Source organism: Amblyomma maculatum, chromosome 1 (genome assembly GCF_055883805.1).
Source record: "Amblyomma maculatum isolate TAMU_Amacu chromosome 1, ASM5588380v1, whole genome shotgun sequence".
Classification (NCBI taxonomy): domain Eukaryota; kingdom Metazoa; phylum Arthropoda; class Arachnida; order Ixodida; family Ixodidae; genus Amblyomma; species Amblyomma maculatum.
Window position 1 is genome coordinate 25,108,692 of NC_139344.1, and position 16,009 is coordinate 25,124,700.

General features: G+C 45.9%; 1 protein-coding gene across 1 annotated transcript; it reads right to left on the bottom strand.

The window, feature by feature from the left end:
- Positions 1-2,135: 2,135 nt before the first annotated feature.
- Positions 2,136-9,030, bottom strand: LOC146201956 (endochitinase-like). Its single transcript, XM_084599814.1, has 3 exons — positions 8,764-9,030; positions 4,938-5,114; positions 2,136-3,185 (listed from the first exon to the last, which is right to left on the bottom strand). Exons 1-3 carry the CDS (start codon positions 9,028-9,030, stop codon positions 2,136-2,138), a joined length of 1,494 nt encoding a protein of 497 aa, XP_084455940.1.
- Positions 9,031-16,009: the final 6,979 nt, after the last annotated feature.

Here is a 16,009-nt window from a genome sequence, read left to right on the forward strand (position 1 = left end):
CAATGAGCAGGCTCTCACGTGAGTGGACGCACGGGTAAAGTTAACTTATGGATAGATAAAGGACGAATGAAAGGAGATACGCGCTTAGGGCTATGGGTGTCAATACGAGGTAGTCAGTAGCAGAGTAGTCAACCCAAATCTAAGACAGATACATGATCTGAATCCAAATAGCCAATAAAATCGTGATAAAACACGCAGAAAAAAGCTGTAAATGACGTTAGCCGGAATGCAGCTATCATGGCAGTGGCGAATACTGCCGTGATACCTGCATGTTCCTGCGAGACCCTTATGTGAACGAGCGCTAATTATGGGTTAGGAGTGATAATTTTCACTCTGTGATAGACGGCGATCACAGTTAAAGCGACCACTGACCAATCAAGCGAACGCAGCCTTCGTTCATGTGCGGCAATTTTGATCAAATTGCTACGAATGCCTCACAGAGATTCTCCCTTCATATGAGTCTGCGTCTCAGGAGGTAAGTACGTTCAAAACCTAACGCTTGCAGATTTAAAAATCGTTAGCACCCCTATTTGTCTGGCGGCCATCAGAGGAAGGAGCATGCGCTATCAATACATTCAGCCAGCGTAGCGCTAACTATACTAGCTATATATATATATATATATATATATATATATATATATATATATATATATATACCGGGTGTCCCAACTAACTTGAACCAAGGGATAAAAAATAATACATTTGAGGTAGGTCAGTGAAACCAATTGCATTCAACTGCCAGCATCCTTGCGCACTACAGGCAATTTTTTGTTTTGCAATTAGTTAATTGGCTAATTATGTTAATTTTTCTAATTTAATAAATATTCACCTTAGACCAAAATTGTGAATTGGAAAGTTGTAGAGCACCTTCAGAAACCCCCATTCCATTAATTGCGATAAAGAAAGACTCACGTGTATCTTTTTTTCCGAGCTCAAAAGAAAGCCCGCGAAATACAAATAATACCACTTGACTAGCGCATTTGAGCGCAGCGATCGTGGTGCTCTCAGTCGTGGTTTGAGCGAACGAAATCAGCTGCGGCCGTGACCCGATGGTCCCGTTGCAGCGGCAGGCAGAAATGTTGGCGATGGTTCGAGCGAGCTCGAGCTCGCCCGTCGTCACCGCGATATTGGCCAGGCCTGTGCACCGCAGCAGCCTACATCCCGACAGGCGGATGACGATAAAGAAGCGGCAAATGAAGGTGCAGCGCTAATTTTAGTTGAGTCAGATGTCATCTCGCCCGTTTACCCTAGCCTGTATGCGCAGATTCAGTGGCTGACACCTTATCGCTCATCCGTTTGACGTAAAGTTCGCTGATTGGAGAGGAGAGTTTGTTAGAATCCCGGTGGTGTCGGCTCGCCGCTCTCGCTGCTACTGCACCATCACGTGGGCCGGCTGCCGGACGCGGGCGAAGAAGCCATCGCAGGCGTATCGGCCTGCCGTTTTAACGGGGCAAAGGATACACGGCCGCAGCTAATTTTGTTCGCTCAAACCACGACTGAGCGCACCACAATCGCGGCGCACAAATGCACTAGTCACGTGGTATTATTTGTATTTCGCGGGCTTTCTTTTGAGCCCAGAAAAAAAGATACACGTGAGACTTTCGTTATCGCAATTAATGGAATGGGGGTTTCTGAAGGTGCTCTACAAGTTTCCAATTCACATGTTTGGTCTAAAGCCGATATTTAATAAATTAGAAAAATTAACATAATTAGCTAATTAAGTAATTGCAAAACAAAAAATCGCCTGTAGTGCGCAAGGAGGCTGGCAGTTGAATGCAATTGGTTTCACTGACCTACCTCAAATGAATTATTTTGGATCCCTTGGTTCAAGTTAGTTGGGACACCCGGTATATATATATATATATATATATATATATATATATATATATATATATATATATATATATATATATATATATATATATATATATATATATATATTTTTTATTTATATATATATATATATTTATAGCACTGTATACATTAAAAATGTATAACGTGAACAGCAGCCAGGAATAATACTGCTGACCGCAGAATAGTGCTGACTTAGCTCAATCAAGGCAGACAAGAAACGAAGCAGAAGAAAACACCGTGGTCTTTCGATTTCCCCAGCGGATGTTTTTTTTTTTTTACCATCATTTAACTTCAATAGATTTTGTAAGGCTCTCCCTGAGCGCCCTCAGCATGGGGTATGGGTCACCGCACATGCCCTTGAAATCGTCCTTTTCAATGTCGAATACGACGACGCCCTTCATCTCTCGCTTGCCATCCAAAAACTTGAAGGACTTGGGCGAGAGCGATGACACGTAGTTGCGGCCAGACCAAGCCGTCAGGCAGCCAGTCTCCCTTATGTATTTGTGATTCCAGCTAGCGTCGTCCACTTTGCGACATATGTCCCAGTATCCGGAGAGAGCGTGCTTTTCGACTCGGCCTTTGGTCAAGCCTGTCAGCGAGCCATTCCTCACCCAGTAGATGTAGCCTGCGAGAGACACTGTGAACAGAGTCTTCTCCCTGATGCCGCTGTCCCAGTGGTCTTGGTACTTGTCCTTGACTTCCTTGATAACTTTCTGCAGCGAGTGAGTTCGCAAACCACGCACTGGGTTCGGACAGCTGCCGATTATGGGCGTGCCAAAGCGATGCGACATTTTTATGAACGCATTCACATTCTTGTACGTGAGCGGGTGGAAGTACTTGCTCTCCACGTCACCGCTCAGAGGTAACGTGAGCATGAACGTCCTAGGCTTGAGCTTGCCTGATAACTCCAGGACGAAGGCGTCCAGCGAACGGTGTTTGGAGACCTTCTCCGGCTGGACTATGTGCAGCACGAGGCCGAAGGCTTGCAGGTGCGGGAGCTGCAGCCAGCCCATGATATTATTCACAAATTCCATCCTCGAAGCGGCGTCCCGAAGTGCTCTCCCAAGGTGGGCGTAGTTCAAGCGAGGCCCGCCTATTGCGATGTGGCGCTTCATGGTAGGGTCCATGCTGTGCAGCACTGAGCTGAAGGCCTCAAGGTCACGAGGTCCGCTCTTGGGGTCAATGCTAAGGAACGTGATGTTCGTGCCGTCGCTTACTGGGCCGAGGCAGCAGTAAATCGCTGAAGCGCAGATACCCACGGGAACGTCATGGGGCGTGAAGGGCATTGGGTACTCGGGAGCCTTATTGTTGTAGACGCAGTGTATTTCCGGCTTTGCATATCGGATGGGAAGTTGAGAAAGAGAAAGAAAACTGAAATGTCATCACCATGGCTCTGGTCAACGACTGCATTTTGTACATGGTTGAAGGGACTCTAACACGCTTATACTGGCAATCACAGAATAGTTACCAGTAACGTATTGATCTAACTGTGCAAAAAGATGACAAATTATAATTGCCATTAACATATCAATTTAAATGTGCAAGAAGTGACGAATTTCTCCTCCCCTGTCTAATCACCCACGTTATGAGAGCTAGATGAGAGGCGTTTTAGAGAGAGCGCTGAAGAGTAAAAGGAAGCAATGTAACTGTGGGATAGATAGCAGATAATAGTCATCCGCCAAATATTATATCAACAATAACAACAAAGCCGTACACAAAAACAAAACGTTTTGCGCTTATAGATCAACGTATCAGCAATTCGGTTAAGTTACTGCATATTTTTTTAGGAGAACAAGGCCGTGGTTGAATTTTCATTTTTTTTTTCAATTTTCAATTTGTTAATTGCCCATGTAAATATGGAGAGGGTCGAAGGAAAAAAGCCAGATATTGTGGCTTGACATAGACTACATGTTTATCTGCCCAGAGCAATTTATGAATGGGTCAGCTATCTACCTTACTTTGTGATTCTTAGATTTTTTTTTTTTGTGCGTGTGGTGGCTTTCGCCGTTTCTGTTGGTAAGCAGTTTCTATTGGTGCAATTCCTACCACTTAGCTACAATGTATTCTGTCGTATTTTAGTACCAGTTGATCAGACTGCACATGGACAGCAGAAATCCGCCTTCCGATGGCTTTTGATTTCTCTGTTATGGCATCAATTGCTAGCAGAGAACGCCAAAACACAGCGGCTTACATTCGAAGCAAGATATTGGCGACTATCGCGACCAATTCTGAGAAACCCTGTATTACGGCATACAAAACTCCAGAGCATGTTACATGAACAAACGATGAGCAGTACATGGAAGATTCTTCTGTACAAAAGATATGAGACCAGGAAGACACAAAGATGACAATTTTTGTCGTATGCTCCAAATCGCTGGACATGAAATAAGAAAGCTTACAATCACTGTCCCAAGTGTGCATGCTCATATTTATTTTATTCCAAGACACTTTTATTTTGTAGATGTTTTCTAGCACACGTGTGTTTAAGTGTACTCCCCTCCAAATTTACAACTCCATCCGCCTAAAAACAGATGAGAAACAGCGACGTTCGGCATATAGCTGCTCCCTAGTCTGACCCAGCTGGTGCGTATGGCGTTTCTTGAAATTGGTTAGCTGAAAGCAACTGATATCGGTTATCAGCTAGGACACTTCCTCTAAGTTTTCTTCGTTGGCCCAAAAGCCCGCACAAAAAGTGAGCGTCACAACAGGAGCAGTGATACTTTAAAACTCTGCACAAACCTACGTAATTACATTGAAGGAGGTGAAAATTTTCAGGTGGGTATCTCTGAACACGGTTGTGCTTTGCAGAACCCTAAACCAAGTAAAAAAAAGGGCGACACAACAGCTGTTATTTCGCCGTGCTAAGTACAATTATTAAAGAAATATTTGTCTATTCTGACTCTTCCGGAACTGGACCCCTAACCTACTTGAAAATATAACTTCTGTGCACTGCTCCTAATAGAGAGAGACCTGTATTATGAGAGAGTCCGCGCGCCTAACACACACGCCCCCACAGTTTTCCCTCGCTAGTACCACGTCCACATTTCAAGCCGTCTTGGCCGGACACATCGGCAGTGTATTACCTTAACCTCTTTCTTCTCGTGTTTCCGGCGCAGTGGCGCCGCCATGCGAGCTCCAGGCTCGTCATGGGCCTGGCCTTTCTTCCCCGCGGAGTTACCGGTGGGCGCGTGGACCACGATGGCGTGGTTGGACCGGCCGGCATTCTTCGCAGGCACCACAACGGCGTCCTCTTTGTGACCCTTGTTAGGATAAGAAAACAGACAGGGGTCGTATACATCCGACACCGGGGGGCGTGATCCGCATGCTTCAGCTGCTGTCAATACTAACGCAGACTGAAGCGATCGCGCCTGGTGCTTTTCATAATATGAAGTAGCATCAAGAACGACCTCAATCACAGAGCGTGAGAGCACAAAACGAATCGGCTCAATGGCGTTAGTTTGAGTTGGTGTCCTTAGCGAAGAGTGGGTATTAGTTTCCTTTCCGACCGGTTTCTTCGTGAATGCTTGCTAGATTGCTCAACTTTCCGCCCTAGACCCTTTATAGCCCTGCCTATCGCTCCTGTCTTTTTATTGCGGATATCGCCACACTATCAGTAAAGATGACACACCTGAAGCAATCGGAAGCCCTATCTAGCTCAGAAAAAGCAGCTTTTCTTCAATGATTTTCTGGAGGTTATTTGAATCGCAACGCGACGCTGAAGGCTGAACAACTAAAAAAAAAAGAACTAAATATGTTCGAAAAATCAGCACAACTTCCAGTAAATGTGCGCCAGTGGTAATAAAAGTCACTTTAAAAGCAAATTCTCATCTTGGTCTTAAGTGTGTGGGTCAACGAAAGCACACACACAAAAAAAAAGGTACAGAAAGAATAGGCAAAATCCCCTCAAATCCCTAACAAGGACTCTACATTATCGCTCTGCTTTAACCATATTATTAAGGGATATTTTTTATTAAAAACGGGGCGCGCTAATCTTTTCTAGAACGGTGGAAAAAATTCTAAGTGCAAGCACCTTATTGCGGCATTTATCAGCCCACCATACCATTCAAATATTTGCGGCCGATTTTCTTGAGCCATTTGATCGTGAAGGATAATTACTAGCAACGAGAAACGGCCGACGGGCTGGGGGCGCATTTGGGCCGATTTTGTTGTCTACTGGCTTTTCTATAAATAACAGCTACACCTGGGACAACAACGTTGATGGCTTGCAAGCATTTTCGTAATTCGGCTATGCTTCTTAAAGCTCCTAGACGGCCAGTGCCGAAGTGTCAAAAAAAAAGAAAAGAACGTTACACATGCAGAATCAGGCCTTGCTTACTATCCTCTCACTTTCATTATGGCAGCCTTCTCCTACTCGATATTGGCAGATGTCGATGTCGTAATCATAAGGAATCGAAAGTTCTATTTGTGTTCGAAATGTTTTCACAATAAATAGCCCCACGTAAACGTCGTTAATCGCATTCATGCACATTAGCGGGTAAAGTCGCCAGTAGCGTGCGTATTTAGCTGCCGAAAATGATGCGGCTTGTGCAGTTCGCACTGAGCGTAAAGAGAGAGTTTATTAAGGCGACTGCGGTATCGAAAAATAAAAGACTGAGATGACATTTCTGTTCTCAGTTCCACAGTTCAGTGAGAAAAGTTATAACCGTTCACTCTTGTCGGCTGAGTTCAGAGTATAATCAAAGGCAAATTACCCCTCCCCCCTCGCGCGCGCGCGCACACACACACACACACACACACACACACACACACACACACACACACACACACACACACACACACACACACACACACACACACACACACACACACACACACACACACACACACACACACACACACACACACACACACACACACACACACACACACACACACACACACACACACACACACACACACACACTCACACACACACACACACACACACACACACACACACACACACACACACACACACACACACACACACACACACACACACACACACACACACACACACACACACACACACACACACACACACACACTGGGGGAGATTTCTAACATTGAACATTGATCTACTTTCTAAAAACTAAATGGATTCAACTGCACAGAATGCTTGACTCTTAGACACCACTCAATATTTCACGTGCACTTTTCAGCTGCGCTGTTTTTTGACGTGAAATAAACCCCGTAGAACATTGAAAAAGAACACATGTGTCGGTATCTCCCCTGTGCAATTACGCTGAAGCAAGCAGAGCAGAATCGGCTCTTCGCGCTAATGGATCAAAACCTTTCCCTTGTATCTGCTCGCCTTTCCCAAGAGGAAGGAGAGAGCGCTAGCATGTCTTTAGGGAGCCACGCACTACTGAAGGTTGGTATATTTCCCTGTTGCTTCGTACTTTGGTACCGTGGGGGCGAGTCACGGTTTCTCAAACCATGACAGCAGTTATGCCTAGTGCCTACTTTTAGACTGTCGGGGGGAGTGCTATTTGGTCAAACTAAAAACTCCGGACATTCACCTGATTGATATAAGGAAACATACAGTATTATGCGAGGTCTGATGCGAACGTGGCGTGAAGGTAGCTCGATTTACACTCGAATATTATTATTTGGTGCTTTCAATCGACTAAATTCCTGTACTGTAAGTCAAAAAGAGAAAAGGTGAAGAATAGGCAAGGTAGGGTGATTAACCACAAGGGTGTTTCAGTCGGCTACCCCGCCCTTTGGAAAATGGTTGAGAGGACGTGAAAGGGAAAGATAGAAGGGTTGAAGAGCCGAGTCACATAATGACAGTGAAGACGCTCTGAGGACACTCTAGGTAACAAAACTGTGCCTCGTATGTCTAGAAAGGCAGTCGAATGATGCGGCCGCTGTCCGAGAACCTCATCCTCCGTCACAGTGCAAGGAGCAAGGCGGTTCAAAGGATAACACAGCTTATGTTTTCCGGTCGCAAAGCAGGGAAATCGCACAGCATATGGGATATTGTCTCCTCGCATTCTTATGTGTCAAAAGCAGGGCTGTCTACAGTTTCAATATAGAAAGCATTGATTAGCAAAAGCGGCACCGAGCAATAAAAGCAATGTAGCTTCGCGTCGCGGAATGTTAGGAGGCGCAGTTCGGGGTACAATGCACAGATGATTGCAACACTCGTCCCTGCTCTAAGACACGGCACATCGTGCAATTCTTTCGGCTGGTCATGGTGGGTGAAAGGGAGTCAAGTTCTTGTGTGCGTCCCGCCTGCCGAACGGAGTTGGATGGTGCGTGCGGCTCTGGGAGGCGGAGGCTTATCGTATGAGCTGGAAACTTCATTTCAACATTCTCGCAGGTAGGAGTACAAAGCACTGCTTTCGCGGAAAAAAAAAAAAAAAAAAAGGAACTTGGATCACTCGATGATTCACAGTGCTGTCGCGAGGACAAGAAAGAGTAAGAATACTGCTCGGTGCGTGAATCCGCTTCTTCGAAACCTCATATATGCTCAAAAGGAAACAAAAACGGAGACATTTTGCAACAAAGTGTGCAGAGATCAATAAGATGGAAAGTTGCGGCTACTTTAAGCTACTTTTTGTGACGAATGATAGACTGGTTATTTATAACTTTCGCAATGGACAATTTGAGTCGCGTTGCTGGTATTAAGAGGGGCACGACCATTATGTACGCGCTCTTCGGTCTCGCGTTATCGACAGCCATCAATCAGCCCATTTACGAGGGAGGATAGTACCGGGCCACACCAACACCCACAACGAGGATTGCTGGGGGCTGTTGCGTGGTATCGCATACGGGAGATACTAGTGCCGTCACAGTTAGACGAGCGCAGGCTCGGACAATCTATGAGTGCGCTGGCAGCGACCGCGTGGATCTGCCACCCGAACAAGTGCCTCAACAGCGTTGCAACGCGACGCCGCTTACTTTGAGACCTTGCACGGCAGACGGCGGGCCGGCATGGGCCGTCATGTGCGTGCGGTGGTGGTGGCCCGATCCGCTCGGCTGCAAGAGCGCCGTGGCCAGCAGAGCGACGCTAGCGGTGGTAAGCAGCGCGCTGAGCACCAGGAACATCCAGCGCATGAGGTTCTCGTGTGGACCCCGGGTTGGCGCGTCCAGGTCCGGGCCGGCCCACGTGCCGGACGCGTCGTACGACTCCTCCCAGCAGGGGGTCGCGTACTCGTCGTTGTGCATCTTCGGCTGCGGGGGCCCTGCCTGGGCGCCTTACCCACCTCTTGCTGGTCAGCTGCCGGGGCTCAGCGGTGGCCGTGTGCACGTGCGGGCAGGCGGATGACGATGGCCGACGATGGTAATGATGATTTCCTCAGTCGTAATGGCGCATACCCACGGCAGGAAATTGGACAGTGTGCATTGCACACACAAAACATACGTGCACAAGGAGTGGAGCGTTTGGATAGCTTTATGCCTAAGAGTAGAATTTGAAAAAATAAATGCAAAGAAAAAAGAAAAAACAACGGATTCTTTTTCTAGCAACGAAGTCGGCGACGATGCCTCTTCTTCTTCCTGCGACGATGCGAGCGCATTTTGTTTCGCAGCAGAGGGTGCTGCAAGCCTGCAACCCTATCACATCACTAGATGGCCGCGAGGAGGAGTATTGGGAGACGTTGACGTGAATAGCTGGCACCGTACGTTATGATATGCGAGTTCATCATGCAGTTTCATCTCGCAGCACTCAGAAATCTTCCATTTCGCCTGCATAGAAATATATGGTCAAAATTCGATCTGAGGGCGGATAGGGTATTTGCTCTCCTTTGAAGTTAGGCTGAACTTTAAGGTGACGACCTCCCCCGGCATCCACCAGACCGCTGAGTATGCTAGAGATGGTCTGCCTTTGATAGTGCACGGTGTACTGAATTCCGTGACATACGCCTTTTTACTGCGTAGTAAGGATTTTAAAAATCGTCTGCCTTGCCTAATTTGTTGCTGCGGTCTTTTCCCTGCATAAGCCGGACACCTATTTTTCTTGGCTGATAACTACTGACTCATTGTACTCATTCTCTTTATAACCATGTCTACAACATCAAATATTACGCAGGCCCAATTTTCTGACCCCATCTCATGTGGAATCAGTGCGTTTAGAGTGGGCTCTTGGCCACATGTGCATGTATTTCGGTGATGTAGCTGACTCTTTAGCGATCAAATTGCAGCGTCATTGTCATCGCTATTATCGTCCTCACTGTAGACAAGGAGAATTATATGTGTTTCAAAATAGCAGACGTGGCCTCACTTTGCCCACACATCAAAATTCCGGGAGACATAAATGCATCGAGTAAAGGTAACCAGGCAGGAGGCTGCGGGATGCGACCTGGTTAAATCGGGCTTGAAATGCTTCCATGCAATAAAGAACGAAAAAAAAAAAAAAATCCCGGGCGTGACGCAGTTGGCTAAAGCGCTCGGCTGGAGATCCGAGGGATGGAGGTTCGACTCCCGGTGGATACCGGATTTCTGTTTTTCCGATGACGTTAGTTTCGGTTTCACACAATGACGTCATTTTATTGACAGCTATTGTGCTCCGTCCACCTTCCCTTCGCGGCCGTTCTGTGCTGAGCATAGAAAAATACACCACTTTATTCTCTTTTTCTCGCCGCTTCATTTCGTTACGGAAGGGAACGCTACAAATTTTAATTAACAAATGCGGCTTCTGCTTGCGTTTCGTGACTGTTTCAGTATAAACTTGACTCATTTTCAAAGAACTATCACTACATTAAGTCCGTTATTATACTTCTAACCACATTTTGAAATTGAATCCGGCCCGCTCACAACTGTTATGCTGCAGGTTTAGCTTTTGCAGGAATGTATTAACGAGAGAGGATGAGGTTGTTTAAGGCCAAGCACACTTACTTTTCTACAAACACCCCAACGCATCGCCCCCATTATACTTCAGTCGAAGACACCCAATTCATCAGTTCGTGCTTTCACTTGCATTATTTGCCTAAGAACTGACCTTCCGGGAGCCACGTTTTCTCCTCCGCTATCCGCGAGTATGACGCCGCCATTTTGAGAAATACAGGCGTCTGCGTCAATGGGAATCAAATAAGTTCAGTTATCTGATCCGCGCTTCCGTTTTATAAATAGATTTGCATTTTTATGACCTGGTTTCATGCACTCACGACTATATTTTTCTCTGCGCTCGCTTGAACGCAAGAACTGAGCGCAGAAAGAAGGTCGAATCCGCGAAAAACAGAGCGGCTCTCGCCCGATAACCAATACTCGAGGTGAGGGACTGTCGGTTTCCCAACGCAGTTATGTTGAGAACAGGGGCCTAACTTTGAGCGAGCCGGGCGTTTTTCCAATAAAATCATTAAGCGTGAACTTCCCGCTAGGACTGCTTCCAGCTTTGGGGAAAGCTGCATAGGGGGGATCCAAAAAAAAAAAAAAAAGATCGTAGCCTTTCGCAGCTTTCGTACGCACGCAACTCAGTGCGGCGCCGCTGGGCGCAGGTGCAGCGCTGTACCAGGCCTTCTAGCTACTCTGCATGAGCGAGCCCCTAGGGCCTCGCCGTGATTGGTTCCTTCGGAATTCGATCCGCTATCCGTCACACGCAAGAAAATAACGCAGTCTGAATTCAAGCTTTGTAATCGGGTTCCGGTGGATAGCCCCCAGATCCCTCGGTGTGTGGACCCGCATGTATAGACTGTCGAGTTTGGATGCATCTTTCTCGACCAGCCTCGTCAAAAAAGCGTTGGACGACAGGTTGCGTTACTCGTCTGGTCTCTGAAATGAGATTTTTTTTTTTTCTAATGCTGACGGGAAGAGTTGACCAAGACTAACGCAAGGTAAAAAGTACAGCCCAATGAAAGCAACCGCAGTAAAATAAAACGCACCCTGCTGAGTCGTGTTCGCGAACGTTCAGCAAACTCTGGCGAAGCAATTCTGGGAAGCGATTACCTGAAGCGCGAGGCGTGTAGTATATATTGCTACGGGACGTCAAATGAGCTGGAAATACTCGCTAGCTTCACATTGTACAAGACAGGTTTTGGCACATTCCTTTTGCAGCCATTTTAGGACTTTCTACCGTGATCGGCGGGTGTTTCGAGATGTGGCCCCCGCTTGATCCCAGATGACACCCGTCTGCAAGGGCGTTTGCGGAATATTATGGGTAGTCATGATGGTCTTCACTTTCACTCCCAGGCGAGAATTAGAATTATATTTCCAGTTCGTGCTGCTTACTTTTATGGAAGAAAACTATTCGTAGCTGTACATCCTACGGGCATTCTGTCGTGCAGCCCGCAAACACTGCTCATTGCACTTTTTTTTTTTTTTTTGTCGTCGTCGACAAACTGCGAGAACTCATTAAGGCTATGCGGTTGTGCGGAAATAGAATTTCGTAATGTCGCACCTCGAGGACGCAGGACCGAATGATGACGCAACAAAGAGATGAAGCAAAACTCAAAGTCCCCATCCTTACGTCATTACGTTATACAGCGTTCACAACGTAAGCAAAAAACTGCCATGAACGTCGCAATTCAATACCGCAAAGGAAAGGTAATCAACTTTGAGTGCACTGAGCATGGACGTTTTTGCAATCGCTTCTCCTTGGTTGCATCCAATGTACACGCTATTTCGACCTTTTCTCGGAAGGGGCCTTCGTTTTTGGGCGGGAACCTAAAGTTGTCACTATCTTCAGGTCCTTCCGTAACTAGAAGACTTTTGGTGTTGCTTTTCACCCCTAATGCGAAAGTTGTGCATTAAGGCCAAAATGTGGTTTATCAAAGTGAGTTTCACGAATACATTGCCTGGGATATTTCTTATTGTTTGCGAAAGCTAAGCATGCACGAAAACAAATAGAATGTCATTAGCCTGGGTAAATCGGAGGGGGCCATCAGGTTTCCAGGTACAGAACTGGAAATTTCAGAGGAGTCATGGTTGCGTGGCGAATGAAACCATTTTTACCGTCTCGTCTTCTGCTCCCTTTTTAGATCAACGCAACGTGTGTCTGGCGATGAACTCCGACATTTACTTTTCTTTTCCCGTATACCTAGGCTTTCTCTGCTCAGAGGTTCCTTCTAGTTAGCCAACGTTAGATAGATGCACCTACATCGTAGCACGAGTTTGGATCTTACGATGCTTGAAACCAAAACGTCATTTCCTCGTCCCTAAAAGAGAACGCATGTGGTATAAGAGTCAAGAGGAAAAATTGTTAAAGCAATGAAGAAAAATTCTACAGTTGAGGCACACAGAAAAAATACTGTGCTAGCCCCTTCTATCCACAGCTCATCTTTATCCCAGCAGATGCGCACACAGCCCACTACATAGACGTCCCTTTGCGGTCTGCGCAAAGCACTGGTCGGTCGCGAGAGTTCATTGTCTCATGTAGTCAACATCACATAGTTCTAACCTGGAATGCTAAGTTGGAACTTAACGTTTCATGGTTTTACGGAAATACTGACCGTATCAATGCCGTCGAGTTGCACGTGAGAGACCCCGCCGCAGCCATGAAAAAAGAAAAAAGAAAAATATATAAGCGCGTCTTATCGGTTACTCAAGAGAAAACCGTGGATTGTGACAGAGACAGAGGTTATGGTGAGATCAGAATGATGAAATGGTCCCTGTAGCACTACTGATGTATCGCGGGTATGCGATAGTGACAGCGAAGACACGTCGTAAAAAAAAAAAAAAAGAAAGAAAACAAAGCAAAACATCATCCGTGCCCTTGTCATTCGGACTGGTTTTGAGGGTCGTTTTTGGTACCGAAGGGTGTCTTAAGTAACCAGCACCCTTCATGATTAACTTCCAAATTTCGTCTACTTCAGAAGACAACTCCCCATCTCGGGTATGCATGACGATTAACGTCTCTAGAAATGCCGAGGAGCGCGATTTGCACTCTCCAAAGCGAACAGCTGATGAAACGGCCTCGGAGGCGGCAAAAAATAAAAAAAAGCTGAGCGCTCACGGCCGTATTTTATTACACTCTTAATCTGGTTCCACATACGTTCCGGTTATAAGTGAAACTTTGAAAAATGTTCCACTTATAAGCGGAACCTTTTTAAAAGTTCCACTTGCAACTGGAACCTATGTGGAACTAGATTTAGTGTGTAGCAGCGCTGGACAACCCGTCGCGCAGACCATTGGGGGCCGACGATCGTCTATAGAATTAGCGCATCAACTCCCTGAGCCTACGGGTGACACTGATACAACACCTAAAAGGAAGAACGAGACCAAACAAATCGTTAAATACTAGCCATATTCGTGCTGAAACTACTGCATTCTTGGTCAATGGAAGCAATCAGAATGAACAGGTGCAAGTTACTGCCTCAGTGAACTAGTGAGGATCATTAGCAATCCGTTAGTAACATAAGCTAATAAAAACATGCCGCTTAGATAAGTGCCACAATCAGTCAGTCAAAGAACTTTCGCTTATTTGTTGGTGAAATTTTAGTGATTGTTCTTTGAATATTTTGTCAAACGTTTCAGCGTACTGTAATAGTGTAGAGTTGTTTAGGAAAAAAAAAAGAAAAAGGGGGGGGGGGGGGCGGGAGGCATGCATTCTGTTTGATCATAGCCCGGCACCCAGCGACAACCATAAGCATTATAGCGAGGTAGGCTGCTGGGCGAATTGGTTTTAACTAACAACGGTATAAAGAACACTATGAAAGGCGCGATTCCGTCTTTTTTGAAAAAAAAAAAAAAGTTGTTAGTTCAGCGCGGATGTGTCCTTTTTATGTCCTTCGCCTGCAGGCGCTGCTCTCATCAGAGTAAGCAATGTGCTAGCAAACCAAAACTCAGCCTGGTTTATAAAACGTGGTAATTAGGCGTAAAAGGCACACAAGTATAATAACATGGAACATGCTAACTTACCCGACACATGTAGGTTTGCCTCCAATAAACAAGGAAACTAAAAATCGGAAAGGATCACAGAGCCGCCATAACTTCACCTTACCTGCACAAAATAATCATTCCACAGACCAAAATGCAGCATATATCTGTGCGTTCGTTGGGGCCTGTTACTTCAGAACCAAGATGGGTACCTTAGCTAGTGACGTCGAATATAAATGAAATGTATAACCGATATTTTCCCGTTACTCTCAGCGTGTCATGCATTTAGAATTTTATTCCCAAGCGTTGCAAACAACGGCTATTAAAAGTGAGCAGCGAGCATTCATAGTTTCCAAAACGTTGATAAGTGTTGAGTTTTGCTAAGACTGCTTTAAGAGCGCAGTGAAGGTAAAGAAACAAGGTATTAACAAACTCTCCGAGTTAGTAAGCAGCCAGAACTACCAAAATTTACCGAACTTCGTTTTTAAGAGCGAACTTATTCGTAAAAGCTACAACAACAGCGACATTCCTAGCCCATGAAGGAAGGGTGGTACACCTGTCCCGGAGGTAAAGGAATGGCCGCGGCAGACCTCTGAAAGGAAAGGATAGGATGAGTTTTGCGTATTTTGTTTTTATGCGCACTCTTAAGCGCGGCTGCTTTGAAAATACGTTTTTACTTATTTTATTCACCGCGGTCCCATTAATTGCACGAGTTTTCCCAGTTTTCAACAAGCCTGGTGTTTTAGTGCTCGGAGTAAGGCGTTTTATTTTTCGTCCCTTGTCGTCTGATTGCATCGTTATGCATGTGACTTCAGAGTATTAAGTTGGCAGGTAAAAGTCTCGGTTGTCTAAATTACTCGTGGGAGTATAAATGCACGTATGTCGGAAAGAATTCGGCAGTGTGAAGGCAATGGTACGGTTGTGTGTTCGCTGGCACTAACTTTATGCGCGACGTGCAAATGCAGTTCAGGAGAACGCATCGTCTCTAATCACCCCATCGCTCGTGCAATGGCAAGTGAAAAAAAAATAAAAAAATAAAAAAATAACGCTCTGAGGCTCTCGTCACTGCACATAGGAATCGGGGATGTGATTTTGTGATATTTTGGGCTGGCGGGATGATATTTAAAGCATGATTAAATGCGGGTTCGATGCAAACCGGCTCCTGCCATGCGCACATCATTGGTGGCCGAGTACCAAAATAGAAAATGTTACGCCCGTACACCAGCTTCGAGTCATGCAAGAACTGAATGGAGGTGGTGCGAGCTGGCTTGTAGTAATGTCAACTGCAGTAAGCTGCTCACGCTGCTGCTCACAATTTCTACTGTTTCCGTGTTCCATCGAAGCTAAGAGGATGAAGGGATATATTTGCCCATGCTAAATGACTGCTGCGCCAAGT